Source organism: Aulonocara sp. 'chitande type north' Nkhata Bay, linkage group LG18, assembly GCF_057382095.1.
Source record: "Aulonocara sp. 'chitande type north' Nkhata Bay isolate Kocher_YH1m ecotype deep benthic linkage group LG18, A_spYH_male_GT1.1, whole genome shotgun sequence".
In the NCBI taxonomy this organism is placed as follows: Eukaryota; Metazoa; Chordata; class Actinopteri; order Cichliformes; family Cichlidae; genus Aulonocara; species Aulonocara sp. 'chitande type north' Nkhata Bay.
Genome location: NC_141361.1, coordinates 11131460 through 11145992, shown reverse-complemented (window position 1 = coordinate 11145992; position 14533 = coordinate 11131460). Strand labels below are relative to the sequence as shown.

General features: G+C 40.6%; 1 protein-coding gene across 1 annotated transcript in view; it reads right to left on the bottom strand.

The window, feature by feature from the left end:
- ak5 (adenylate kinase 5) overlaps positions 1–14533 on the bottom strand; it is a 105248-nt gene that overhangs the window by 50385 nt on the left and 40330 nt on the right. Inside the window, exon 7 of the mRNA XM_086271124.1 lies at positions 4961–5051. Within this exon, the coding sequence (XP_086127250.1) occupies positions 4961–5051 (91 nt within the window). The remainder of the gene's footprint in view (positions 1–4960; positions 5052–14533) is intronic.

Sequence of the window (14533 nt, the reverse complement as noted above, 5' to 3'; positions counted from 1 at the left end):
TGGCTAGCACATGAGACATTGTTTTGAGGGTCTGCGGCCACCCTCAGTAAGTATTTTGAACCCATTGAGATGGGGTTGGCAGCTTCCGCGGGCAATGCCTAACCGTTGCTACGCGGTTTGGTAGGTGGAAAGCCTGCATTTCGTCCTGACACGGCTATGGACTCACTTTTGGTTATTGTGATTTGACAAACCATGGGTTTGCATTTATGGGAGGGGGTGTTACGGCCCTAGCCTCTCTCTCTCTCCTGAGGGTGCCTGTGTGGGCGTGTCCCACTACCTCCCCTGCCTGAGATGCCACCTTTCCCTCCTGTACAGCTGACTCCCATCAGCAATTAAGGGTATTTAAGCCCAGAGCAGGGTGAGCTCTGGGCCAGAGTGCCATTTTGTGTGGGTCCAGCTAGTGAGCTGAGTGTCTTGTGGTGTTTCCAGCTAGTGAGCTGAGTGTCTTGTGTTTCCAGCTAGTGAGCTGAGTGTCTTGTGGTGTTTCCAGCTAGTGAGCTGCGCTTTCCTTTTGACTTTTTGCCTTACTGACCGACGCCTGAGTTTTGTTTGTTTCTTTTATGGTGATAACGGCTTGTCCGTCTCTTTTAGTTGAATTACTTCAATAAAACTGTTTTATTTAACTGTTTTGCCTCCCTGACTCCTTTTTCTGACCCGGTCACTTTTGTTACTTCCCCCTCCCCGCCTAGACCCCTCAGGGGAACGTAACAAGTTCAAAGAAGGCTGTGTTTCTGTTTATTTGTATGGTATTTAGCATGATTAGCAGATGTCTGTATCAGTGCATTGTCCTTGTACAGTTTTTAGATGCTGCTTGCTAACCAAGCTTGTGAGTATTGGCTGATTACATCCTCTTTACCAACTCTTTTTCAGATTTGGTCATTTATAGGTCCAACAGCAATAGTAACTCACAATATAAGGTCCACAAACATAACAGACACTACGTAAAATGTCTCAATACTTCCAGTACTGCAAACACAGAAAAGTACAAACTTTCCTCTTTTGTTTGACATGTGTAGATTTTACATATATTACACACAGATTGCACAATCACAAGCCACTTTCATTTTGCAGAGGACATGTGCACGTCTGCATTTTGCATGTAACATAACAGCATACATCTAAGTTAATTTTGCTATCATAAACACCTAAACCTGAACAGAGCCTGAAGTTCCTGCTGTCAGAAAGCAGACAGGAGAAGATGCAGTGATAAATTCAAACACATGGCAACGTCATCCCCTTCCACAGTGGAAATGGGCTGTGAACAACACTTCCCCTCAACAGGTTTTTTTTTTCAGTGCCTGCTGATTAGAGAACAGAGTTAGATTGTGTGATGATACAGCTTCAGACCGTCAAGTGGATTTGAGGGAGACGAGAATTTCTTAGATGCATTATGATAAACAGTTCACAATCTAAGAGCCGGCAACATGTCAGAGTGCATTTTGCCCCTGCAAAGGGAGCGGCTGAGGTATGACTGTGTGGAGGGTTTTGTTTTGCTGTGATGGAACCAGTGACGTGCAGGAGGTAGAGGCCACACTTGTCAGCAGCACTTGAGTCTGGCATGCATACATCTGCAGTAGAATAGAGAGTATGCTTAATATCCACTGGAGAGGACATTTTTCTTCCGTAATAATCACGTAGGAGGTGAGGCTGCGGGACAGCAGCGGCCTCCCCTCTCCTCCTCTGGTACTAGGAGCAGCAGATGGACTGAGCAGCAATCTTTAGATGTGACCTTAACTTCAGCCTATTTATTTTTAGCTTTCACTTGATCGTTTTGTCTCCCGCATCTTCTTCTACATCAGCAGATTGGTGCAGATTAAAGGCATCCGCTGATCCACGAAACAGTAAAGTTGAAGCGAAAATGCACACCCACGTGACCCGGAGATCTCTTTTTTCTTCTTAAGCGTGTTACAAAAATAAATCTTTCACACTGCATGCACTCCTCTTGCTTTTTCTTTTGATTCCTGGGTTAACACCTACTGGGAGTCTCTGTCATGTACACACATATAAATGCATCTGAAAGGGCACATTAATTATCGTACATATGCAATCTTTGTGAGAGTCTACTGGTAGTATAATATTTTTACTTAATAAAGATCCGATTCCTGCAAAGATCATTTGGAGCAACCATTTTTGAAGATTCTGCATCGCTCAAGTAGTGTGAGGTACAGTTTCCCTCCTATTTCTGTTATTTTTAAGTTGTGCTGTGAAGCAGACTGCTCTCAAGTGTGCTGTGAGGATCAGCAGAAGTGTGTCAGGCAGCTGTCAAGTTGCAAGAGGCAATTTTGATGTGAAGGATTGTGGGAATGTTGGCCTTCCTCAGTCATATTAACTGATTGGCCTTTATCACTCAATGTACAGATTGTGATGGAAAGCGGGCATATGGGTGGTCTGAGGGTCAATTAGACTTCAATTCCTCACTGCAGGCAAATATCCAGGAAAACGGGCAGTTTGATTGGTTGTCAAATAGCCAGTGCTTATAATCTGTCCCTTGAATCCCTACTCTGCTTCCTGCTGTGGCACAGCTGTGTCTGAGCTATGTAACATGATATGATGAATCACAGGCGTTAAGCTAGCAGATTTCCTAGTCAGTTATATTTATAAAGTCCCACGGACACAAGATGTTCTCAGAAGGCTTTGTAATCCCTGTAGCATACAACCCTCTCTACGACCCAGAGTCTCCCATCACACACTTCCACTCCAGTATTTCCAGTGCTTTATTTATCGGATGCTTTCAACTATTTTGCTTTTTTCTTGATATTCTCAAGAAGATGTCACAAACTAATATGGATCTATTTATATTTCTGGATCCAGGAATCATCAGCTTTTAGCTTCAGTAAACATTTTCAGTCTTGTTGCGACATACAAAAAGTAACGGAACCACTATTAACACATTTACCAACCAGTTTACCAAAACATGATTCAGTAGATTTATGCAAACTTTGCTCTACAAAAAAACAATGTGTTGTGTGGGCACATTTTATGTTAATAAAGCGTAGGTGTAAATTTGATAAGAGCTCTGCAAACAAAACCAGATACTTTTTGCCAGATCAGTGCCAATGGTAATATTTTTATTTTAACCAAAACTTGTTGTTTATCACTTATGAAATCGGTGGAGAAACACCTGCAGGGCACTGACTGATCACACTGTACCTTTCACTCAAACATGACGTGTGTCCCGACGGGAAAGCGTCTCCGACAGTACATCGTCAGGTTTTACATAATATATAACCTGTAACTGTCTGAGTGCTCAGGCTGAGTCTAACCTTGTTGATTCTGTGTTTCTCACAAAGCACGGATAACCCTGCTTCACTGGTTGCTATGCCGACCTGTGTGGTAAGCAGGCAGCTGGTGGGTGATGTTTCTGGTTTTCACTTTTTTTCCTTCTTATGAATGTGGACTATTTTGGAGAAGCATTTGTGCACTGTGCACATGTACGTTTGGCCTGAGGATATTTTTTAGAGGGACTGTAGGTATGATGGGGTTTGAGTCAACTGCAGCCTTTTCATCATCATTAAAAATCTATTACTGTAAACATCGCCTTCCTCTTCATTATACAGCCTCACATTTGTCTCTCTGCCACACACAGTTACTAGTTTTTGTTCACATGAGTAGTTAAAGTTGATTGACAGAGTTGCAGGCACCGACACTGTCTTAAGTGTTCAGAGTTGCTGCAAAGTAATTGTAAAATCCAAAATGTGGACTCCACAGATGGCCATCAAGGTGGCCATCCAAGGTTTCACCCATTCATTATCAGACCAAATATAAAGCACGGTCACAATCCCTCCCACTGTTCCTGAGCAATATAAAACACTGAACGGTAATTCTTGACCTCTTGAAATTGGATTCAAAGATGAGCTGATGAGAAATTGTTGGTCAAACATTTGTGCCGAATATGAAAAGATTCCCTCAAGGCGTTCCTGAGAAACTGCGTTGATAAAAATGGAGTGAACCATGTATTCGATTTTCTTTTATAATTTATACTTTAACAAAATGAAATAGAATAAAAATACACAGGAAATATCTCTAGCTTTAGTCTTCGGGCAAATTTGTTAACAGAAGACGCATAATGAGGATTTGGTGAGTGCATGTGTTTATTATTAAGACTGGAATATCTATCCCAGCAGTCCTAAAGCCAGAGGCAGTGTGACCCTGGACATCACAGGGCTAATTCACTTCATTCATAAAAAGTTTCCCTTTTGATATAGTCATATATATATTTAGTTGAATATACCTATGCTTGCATTTTTGTAATCACGTTAACTAATTCAGAGGAGGGTTGGTCTGTTAGTCAACTTTTAGCTTTCTATAATCCATAACTGTACATAAACAGTAATTTAAAACCAGTTGTTCTGCTAAGCGTGTTTATACTGTGAATTACTTTATAGCCTTAAATTAAAGTTAGCAAACGCTGTTTCACGAGTAGATCAATCAAAACCAAGCAAAGATCGGGGTGATGATCTCAGGAAAATGACGATTTGGATTTTCCTTTTGCAACGTTTTCTTCCAGGGAGCATGAACGAGAACAGAACATGAGTTTTTATATAAGCTGGATATTTTATACATATGATTTATTCTGCATTTAGCTCTTGCATTCATTTTTTTTGCAACACATAAACATGTTTTAATTAATTATAAATGTTTTATTTGCCAAAACTACATGATCGCTAACACAGCCCATCCTAGTTGTCTCATTGGCAGTTTGATATGTTCATGAGGTTGGTTGTTTTCAATCCTGTTCTCATTTGAGGTGTCAGATTGTAGGAACAAATCATGATAAAGACAGAAATCTGTCCCGAAGAGACGTATTTGTGATTTAGACAAGACAGGAGCAGTTACATTTATATTAATTGGTGCTGTTTACCTTCTTTAAACGCTTATTAGGGATAATACTAGTTTTATGTGTGACCATAAAATGCCTTGAGGTGTCTCAGTGCTTTACAAAAACAAATTTTCTTCTTACCAGCTGCAGGCTCTTTGGAGGGAAACAGTTTATTGTCCAAAGTCATGCCGATGTCACAGAAGACCTCCTCCTCGTCTCGGTCAGCGTCCAACTGAAAGAGAAAAAAGTTTGAGCTTTCTTTGAAGATGACCTAAAACCTCTTTTATTTCTTCACAAAGTTTGAGGTAGGGCTTCACACAAGTTATGACCTGAACCTGAAACGCTCTAGCCATACTCCGTCTGTTAATCCACTGTGACATCAAGAACGAGCCTCATTATAAGATCAAACATTAGAAACCAGCTCTGATGCTCAGAGCTACACTCTTGGGTCATTTGGTATTCAGCGTACACCGGAAGCTTTAATAGCACTCGATTAATTAACTTTCCTTCTGTGTCAGCTGGCCTCTTTCAGATTATTCAGAGGCTGTCTGACTTTCTTTGCACATACAGTACTTGCAAATTGACCATGAAGAATTTGGTTTGTGAGTGAACTGGAAGCTGACTGATGCAGACTTCTCCTCCGATCCATTAATCTGCTCCTCGGCTGTCCTTCTGCTCTCATCAGTGCCGATGACAACCAGCTGAAAGGCAAAAGGCCACTTTGTGCAAGCGAAAGCAGATAAATATAAACACGCAAGACATGACTGCTCTCAGTTTTGTGATGCGACGCCTTCAGGTCTTTGACTCTGCAGAGTTACTCAGAACTCAATGAAGACATTAACGACTGTCAGCGGCGGAAGTAGTGGAACGACAAGATGTAAGATAGGGATGCTGCACGACCAACAACTAGCTTCCTGCTGTGGTTACCATGGTAACAGCCTAAAAAAAGAGGCCTGTGCCTGTTGTCTGCTGCGTGGGAGAGTCCCCCGAGTCCCCGCCGGCCCTGCGAGTCCACCTGCAGAAGAGGTGCAGAGAGGATCAGATTGAGGATTCCTCAGAGAGCGTGGCATTCAAAAGCCTTCTCAGAAATCTCCATGTCATGAATCACATCAGAAAAGTGGCTGCCGTTACACTGCAGTGTCTTTAAAACCAGCATTTGTTCTGACGCCAACACAGACGCGCCGTATAATCCATTTATACTTACAAGGAGCTCCCTGGGACTCTTCAGAGAGACTGTTATTTATCAAGGACAGATTAGAGACTTTGACTTTTTGGGGGTCTTTTGACTAATTATGTGACTGTTGTTATCTTGACAGTCAGGAGGAGCCAGTTCAGCACACTTACATTAGACAGAATAACAGACTGGCAGGCAAACATGGTTCATCCAGCTATCTACTTCCCAAAACTTCTGTTTCATAAGCACCCTTACTGACTAACCCCAAGGATACTTCATTAAAACTCTTCCAGTTGCTGCAAATTTGTTAACCGCACATCTATGATTCAAATCTCCTGCTCAGCCCAATCCCAAAGACTGGATTAAGATCTGGTGACTGTGAATGTCACTTGAGTACAGTAAACTGATCATCATGTTTAAGAGCTCAGTTCGAGCTTTGAGCTGATTTGACATGGTGTGTTGTCCTGCTGGAAGCGTCCATAAGAAGATGGGTTCACTTTGGTCATAAAGGGATGGACACTATCAGCAACCATACTCAGGTAGGCTGTGGTGTTTAAATAATGTGCAGTTGGTACCAAAGTGCACCAAGATAATGTCCCCCACAGATTATACCACCGCAAAACATTTGATATGACGTAGGATGTATCCATGCCTTCATGGTGTTTACTCCGAAGTCTGATCCTACCATCTGAATGCTGTAGCAGAAAGTGAGACTCATCAGACCAGGAAATGTCTTTCCAGTCTTCTCTTGTCCAGTTTTGATGAACCTATGCAAACACATGCTGTGTGTTCAGAGGTGGCCCCCTGAATAATTTGGTTTTAATGACTGGTTATCTGAGTTAATGTTGCTTTCCCATTGCTTTAAGCAGTCTGGTCATTCACCTGTTGACCTCTGGCACCAACAATGCATTTTCACCTGCTCATTGGATATTTTCTCCTTTTCTGTAAACCCTAAAGATGGTTATGTGGGAAAATCCCAGAACATCAGCAGTTTCTAAAATACCATCGTGTCTGGAACCTATAAACATGCTGCAGTCAAAGTCATCTAAATGGCTTTGCATCCATATTCTGATGCTCAGTTTGAACTTCAGCAGTCCTTGATCATAGAGTTGCTGCCATGTGATTGGCTGATTAGATATTTACGTAAACAAACAGCTGAATAGATGCACCTGATAAAGTGGAAATTGAAAATAAAATTACTAGGGTGCAGATAATGTTTGAATTAAACCCATTAAAGCTAGTAAATATCTTCTTTATCCCAGTGTCTCTTCATCAAGCAGAGGACATGACTCTTCTTAGACTTCCTGGTTTTTTTTATTCTGAAACTGCTAAAAATGATTAATGAGAATGAAGTGTGCACCTCTCCCCATTAATAATCAAAACTGCAGCAATGCTGCTAAATCCCAAACAGCTGTATCCACACTGGAATGTCAGGCAGTAAATCACTTTTTCCTTTTGTCCGCAGACAACAAAACAAACCTAAACACAACATAATGCTATCAGCTTTGCTACGTGTTGGCTGCTCACTCATTTGTCACATAAAAATGGGATTTAAGACATTTGACTTCAAACTTGAAAACAGCATAGTTTAGTGTGCTAGCAGGCAAAGGGCTACAATTACATGGAGCCCGTTCGAATGTTTTTTTTTTAAACTTAAACAGCAAAAAGTGATCAGTCATGCTGATTTTAAATAATGAGACAAAAGCAACTGGATACCAGCTCTTTTCATGTTTCTGGCTACCTTTGCTTACATGCTTTCTCTGATGCCAACTATTCAGATGTAAGGAATAAAGGATGCTTTCTTTTTAAAGCTGCCAGCTTTGAAACTGATCTAGTCCTCTCTGTTAAAAAAACCCAAACAAAAACAAAAAAACATGCTCTTAAACAATTAGAAATGAGACAATAAAGAGTTATGGTGCTGGACAAGAACAGATAGCTGATGAGGAAGACAACCCAGGGCATATTCATCACTTTTGTGCATGTGAGACTGCTCCAATTAAATTCTTTTATGCAGATAATCACAGCCACCGTCAGTCAAACCTGATCAATCAGCAGATCAACGAGATAAGCTGAGTGCCAAATAATCATCCAAAATTACCTCGAGGTTCTCGTTCTCTTTAATTTACAAGCTCGACAAAAAGCCAAAAATGTCTTAAAAGAACGTTTTTGCAATAACTGCTGACAACTTTCTCTTAAAGTTGCAGTTATCTGTGAGACAGCGTTTTAATTTGCATCTAACAAAAAAAGCAGTGACAACAGCTCACTGCAGCTCTGAAGCCAGCTCTTCATCTGGACCACGGTCAAAGCCAGATTCTTGGTAAGCCTACCATCATCCTTCGCCTCCTTCCACTTCAGTCATCAGCTATTTGATATATTTGAGCCTTTGTTTTCATGTAACACTCCTTCCCCATCCACCTGCCTGCATCGCGAGGCTTTAGCATTTTTCGCTTATTACTATAGAAGCTCCAAAGCGTCTATATACAAGAAATGCAAAAAAGGTACTCAAGATAGTCCTTGTGTATATATGCTCTGAAGGGGGCTGAAATTCTACCTGCATGTGCATATTTTTTCATAAATTTAATTGCTGATCAGAATCAGAATACTTTATTAACCCCAGAGGAAATGATGTTTTCCCAGTTGCTCCAAGACAGTATCAAAGAGAGAGCCAGAACAGAAACATCTCTTCAAGTACATCTAAGCAGGGTTCAAGGATAATTTTCCAAATCTCAGCTTCCATGGTGTGCAATAAACTGGAAATCCAGCATTTTTAAATGGATCCACCCCCAAGGTTGTTTAGAAAACGCTTGATTTTAAAGTGATTTTATTCGCCATCCATCATGTTATCGATCATGTCTTCAGCTGTTGTCAAAAATGTCTGTAAGAACATGTTTTAGCTTCATGTACTAAAGCAAAGAGCTGCACCTTTTATAGATATGAGGTGAAGTAACAGCCTTGATCTATTCTCTCGGAGAAGGTGGATTAAAGGAAACAGATGAATCAGAGTCCGCCAAAGCTCTGAGACATCTTAAAGCAGATGCATCATCTACTCTCTGCAGCTCTTTTGTGCATTTGGCAAAATCTGTTTAAACAAATTCACACGAAGCTCTTCGAGAGCTCAAAAGACTCTCCCTGTACTTCACAACAGTCTTTTCGGAAGTTATGTAAAGTTCAGTGTCATCACTGGATGACAGCTTTGATATAAATAGACATGAAAGGATCTATAAATAGATGTGTGACTATTTTCATGTGATCCCATCTTGTCTCCAAATCTTCTATTTCAAGAAAAATGAACAAATATATTTTGCCCATCTTTAGAGAGACTCACGAAGGAGAATTTCGATGTCTTGTTTGTTTATATCTGCATGGCACCTAACAGCATGTGGGAAGGAAGCAGGAGCTGAGTTCAGTCAGGGAATACGTAATTAGATCGGTCAGTTTTCCTAGAATGACAAGGCAGCTTCAGCCGAGGACCCAACAAACAATTATCTCTCCTCGCAGCAATTTCCGATTATGGGCGTTTTTGTGGAGTTGTTTGTGTGTGTATGTGTGCGTGTATGTCTGATAATTGAGTCATCCGACATGCTAGGGGATAAAAACGACTTTCATTCGCAAACATCTAAATGTCATGTTTTAGATGAAAATCACAAACACTGCATTCAGGAAAATGACATCTCACATGTAAAAAGTGTACGTCAGCGGTGCCAGAATGCAGGGCGACAAAATTAGGAGTTAAGTCAGTTAAACATGGAGAAATTAACGTCCTCGTAAGCGTTTGTATCGACAAATCAGTCATTTTTCAGCGAAGTGGAGAAGTGACTCACTGCGATTGTTCTTTTGTCACGCTATTCCTTCTTACATTGGACCTGACATTTAAAGTGGAATGATTGCGTTCACGCAAAAGGCTTCGCTGTGCAAAAGCAATTAAGCCTCAGAGGTTATTACATTCATCAGTCAAGAAAGTGTGGAGTCCATCGGATAGGATAATTATTGAAGAGGAGAACAAATGTTCTGGGTTTCAGTTTATTTTGTATTCCAGGTCCCTTTGTTTCCTCACCTGCCTTATGTTCCCATGTCTGGTCCAGTCCCATAGTCCATTCCTAGTTCCTCAGTGTTTAGTCCTTTGTTCTTGAATCCTTAGCTTCCTCTCTTTGTTTAGTGTTTCTAGTTTTAGATCGTCTTAGTTTTACTTGTCTGGGTTCAGTTCTCAGTTTAAGTGAGTTTGTATTCTCTCCCTGGTTTTAGTTATCATGCTTCCCCTGTGTTCACAGTTTTGTCTCTCTGTGATTCCATGTTTAGTTACTACTTTTTAAAAATTTTGTTAGTCCTGCGTCTCCCTCTGCTCTGGGCTTCCCTTGTCTCGTTTTCCCCTGTAAGTCTCACCTGTGTTCCCGCCTGTTGCCCCTCTGCTTGTTATCTTGTATTCATTGTCTGTGTCACCATCTGTTCATTATCGGATCCTCCCTCATGCATTTTCCCTAGATAGTGTTTGTTGAGTGCATTATTTTGACCTTGTTTGAACACCTAGCAATAAAGGCCCGAGTTCTGCATTTCGGTCTGCGACGTGCCCGCAACACGGCGCTTCATGTTATTAATCCTTTATTTATCCAGGTAAAAAATCTCATTGAGATTAAAAATCTCATTTCCAAGAGAGACCTGGCATCATAGCAACAAAAGTCACATACCACATAGGTATATAACATTTAAAACAAATACAATATCCCATACAAACATGTGTAAAATATACAATAACAGATCAAATTAAGAGTACATTTAAAAACAATCACACTGAGTAAAAGAGCTGTTCTCTCGTTCCTTTAAAACAGACTTAAACTCTCCCAAGGTAACCAATTCATTTATTGTTACAGATAACCCCCTGTGAGCAAGCAGTTGGTGACCAAAGGAAGGAAAAACTCCCTGGTAACAGGAAGAAACCTGAAGCAGAACTATCTGGATTGAGTAGTCATCATCTGCAACTCGATCAGGTGTTTCTAACTCATAACCATTTGCTGCCTTTCAGGAAACTGATGCTCAGTCATGTTTGAATGTTTTGTCATATGTGTTATGAGCTTCAAAAGTATCCTGATCCTTTGTTTTTGTTGTCTTTTTGCCTTGCTGTAGTGGCTCCATAGTGTAGTGGTTTACACATTTGACTAACAAGCAAGAGATCCTTGGGAAGAAACACAAATAATTTTGGGGAGGCGTTAGAAAGAGCATCTGGTGTAAAAAATCTCCCAAAATCAAACATGCAGAGCTGACTGCTGTGGAGACCCTGTGTAAATAAGGGTGTGTGTGGGTGTGTTACTGCATACTTTCCTTTTCTTAGCATACATATGTCTCCTTGTCTGCCAGAGCCACTCATTGTCCCTCTTTCACTTTAACCCTGCTTTATTTTGAAGTTTAATTCTTAATGTGAGTTATGGAGTTTTCCTTCCTTTGTTCTTTTTCCTGGCCTTGTTATTGCCTCGTGTTCACACGTGTTGTATGAGTGTTGTATATTCCTTCTTCCTGGTGTATGTGGAGTTGTTCAAACCTGAAAACGATGCTTGACTTTTGCTACAGTTTAGGTGGACAAATCAGATATCAAGCATAAAGTGACAAAAAATTGATGAAGAATTTACATTTTGAATCTCAAGAGAGATTCGTACCCAATAATCCAGCATGTTAAAACTTACTGAATAACATTTTTAACTGGTCCCTGTCCTCACTCGCCACAACTTTATTAAGTTCATGTGTTCAGTGGCTTGCCAACTGAAATAACTAATCAGCCAATCACATGAAAATAAGCTCATTTTAGGCTTCTCAGTACCAACTAAGCATTGGTTAAACCCCACAGCCTGAGTATCATTGCTAACGCCTTCTGATGGCTGCTTCCAGCAGGGTAGTGTATAGCAATTTCTTTTACTTATGTATTACTCACATTATTTTATTGTATGATGCCTTGGTGCCACTGGATTTTAACATGTCTGTAAGTAGTAAGGAAGTGGTGGGAAGAAAACCACTCCACAGGAAGAGTCTTTTGTCTCTTCGAGGACTCTGGGAGGTAGCAAGGGAGTGTGAACCTTAAGGTGTGAAACAGCTGTGTACTGCCTTTTGTTCCTGAAGAAGGTATTTAACTGAGAGCCATGCTAGGGTCAGGTGAGACTCTGCTGACCGTCTGCCCCGCGGTCATGTAGGCTCTCCACAAGCTTGGTTTTCTGTTCTTTGTGTGTTTGGATTAAAGAATGTTAGCTACCGCTCACCGCTCGTCTGCAGGCTTTATTTAATGGAAAACGTCCACAACAGTAGTGTGCCATGTCTCAAAGCTCAGATCATCTCAAACTGGTTTCTTCAGTAATGAGTGACAATGAGTTCTCTGTACTAAGATGTTGTCCGCAGTCACCAGATCTTATATATCCCAATTTAAGCAACCCCAGCACGGCACACTGATCAGACTTTGGCATTAAATTATTTTAAAAATCAATGAAAGCAAAATTCATGTGGCTAAAAATATTGTGATTTTGTAGTCTGCTGATGATGGGCAGCTAACTGGAAGGCTTTCTATTGTCTCTGTAAGTTTTTAAGCGTGATACAAGGGGCTGTTGAGATAAATGGAATAAAAAAATCTATTTAGCCTCTTTATATTCAGATTATGTTGGTTCAGTGGAGCACAAAAGGTCAAGGCTTAAAGAGAAAAATACATTTTCATCCTTCACAAATGTCACTGGAAAACAGACAAACCCACTCTACAGATCTGCTCCAGCTGAGAAGATAGAATTAACTTGTATTTATTATTTGAGCTCTTCATCAGTGTTTCTTCTGAACAACCAGAACTCCTCAACACTTTTTGTGGAGGGATGATGTCTTTTTAAAAGCACTTCAAACTCTGCCAGCCTTTGATGTCTGAGTCTTTAAGCTTGTGCGATTGAAAAGATGGTTTGACAAATCATCTAAAGATGTGCTTAACGGAAAGGTGGAGTGACGTGCAGTCTGTCTGAGACCCACTGTAACAGCCTGTTGACCTTGCTGCATCACAGTGGAAGTGGGGACAGAGAAGGGACAAACTATCAATAAGCTAAAAAAAAAGTTTCAAACTACTTTTGTAGAGACTGCAGACTTCTTCTATTCACAGAAGAAACTGATAATTCCCAAGGAGTCTTTTACAAAACACAAACTGTCACACCACATAAGGACAGTGCACCCAGAGAGGTCCATTTACAGCTATTATCCTGGCCATAAGAAAACATAAGCGCTGGAGTGAACAACACCAAATATACATAAACATCATTTTCATCATTAAAGTAATAATCATGGTTTGGTAAGGAAGTAGTATTTCTGAACCGATCCACTGAACCTGACTTTTTCTTTCTTCAGTCTGGACTTTCTCCCTTCTTCTGTCACAACTGGTCCTAAACTTAACTGGTGCTAGAAGAGGGAGTGTGTTCCAGTAAGCAAGTCTGACCTCATGTTTCTTTTCTAGGTGGTTTACAGACTGTATATAAAAGATAGATGTAGCTGTCACCCACTGGTTTGTGAACTTGCTTGATGCCCTGAGTTTGCAATTTTCCCAGTAGCCCTTTGATTTAATTTTTGGTTTTTAAATGAGCCTATATTTGGTGCATATTTGGTTGACACAGTAGCATTAAGTTGCACTGAGGTTCATTGTGGTTCCCCAGCTTGTAATTCATAGTATTATATGGGATATTATTTTGGCTAGCAAAAAAAAAGGAAGCTTAAAACAAAATCTACTTTCTTGAGAAACTAAAGAGCTTACTGCTCAGACTGTCTTCAAAAAACATCTCTCGAGTTTGAGAGAAAACATCACATTGCTGCTTCAAAAGACACAGAGCTCAGTGTGTCTTAATTAAAGCGACTCCACTGGGAATGCAGGGAAGATGTAGAGGATTTACTGAGAGGTGGCAGGCAGCAGAAAATTCATCCAGTTTAACGTAAGAACAGATGCTGATGTTTAAACTAAATGTACTTATAGAAAAACAATCCAAAGCATATTTTAACCTAATATCTGAAGTTATGGATTTCATTCAAGTCTAAATGATTTGGAGGTCATTTCTTAAACATTTTTCTAAAGTCTGAGTTACAATTCCATCCATTTCCTGCCACTTATCTGAAGTCCGATAACGGGGGCAGCAGGTTAAGCATGGTATTTCAGATGTCCTTTTCCCCAGTCACATTTCCAAGGTTGTCCTAGAGCATACTGATATGCTTTGCGGCCACACTTACGTATATGATCGCTCAAGAAAATGGGTGTGCCCCAAAAACCTCCCAAAGGAAGCGTCCTGTTTAGTTACCAGAACTGAGCTGACTCGTTTCAGTGACTATATTGTTCAAAATATTCACTCGTCGCCATCCCATTCTTAGTCCATAGGGTTTAGTATGATGCCGGCCCACTCTTTTTTAGCTATCATAGCTTCAACTCTTCAGTGAAGGCTTTCCACAAGATTTAGGAGTGCGTACTATGTGCCTTGGCCCGGCATAACGGTGCACTGTGGAATATTTAGTAGTGGGGAAATTTCACAACTGGCCTTGTTGCACAGGTGGCATCC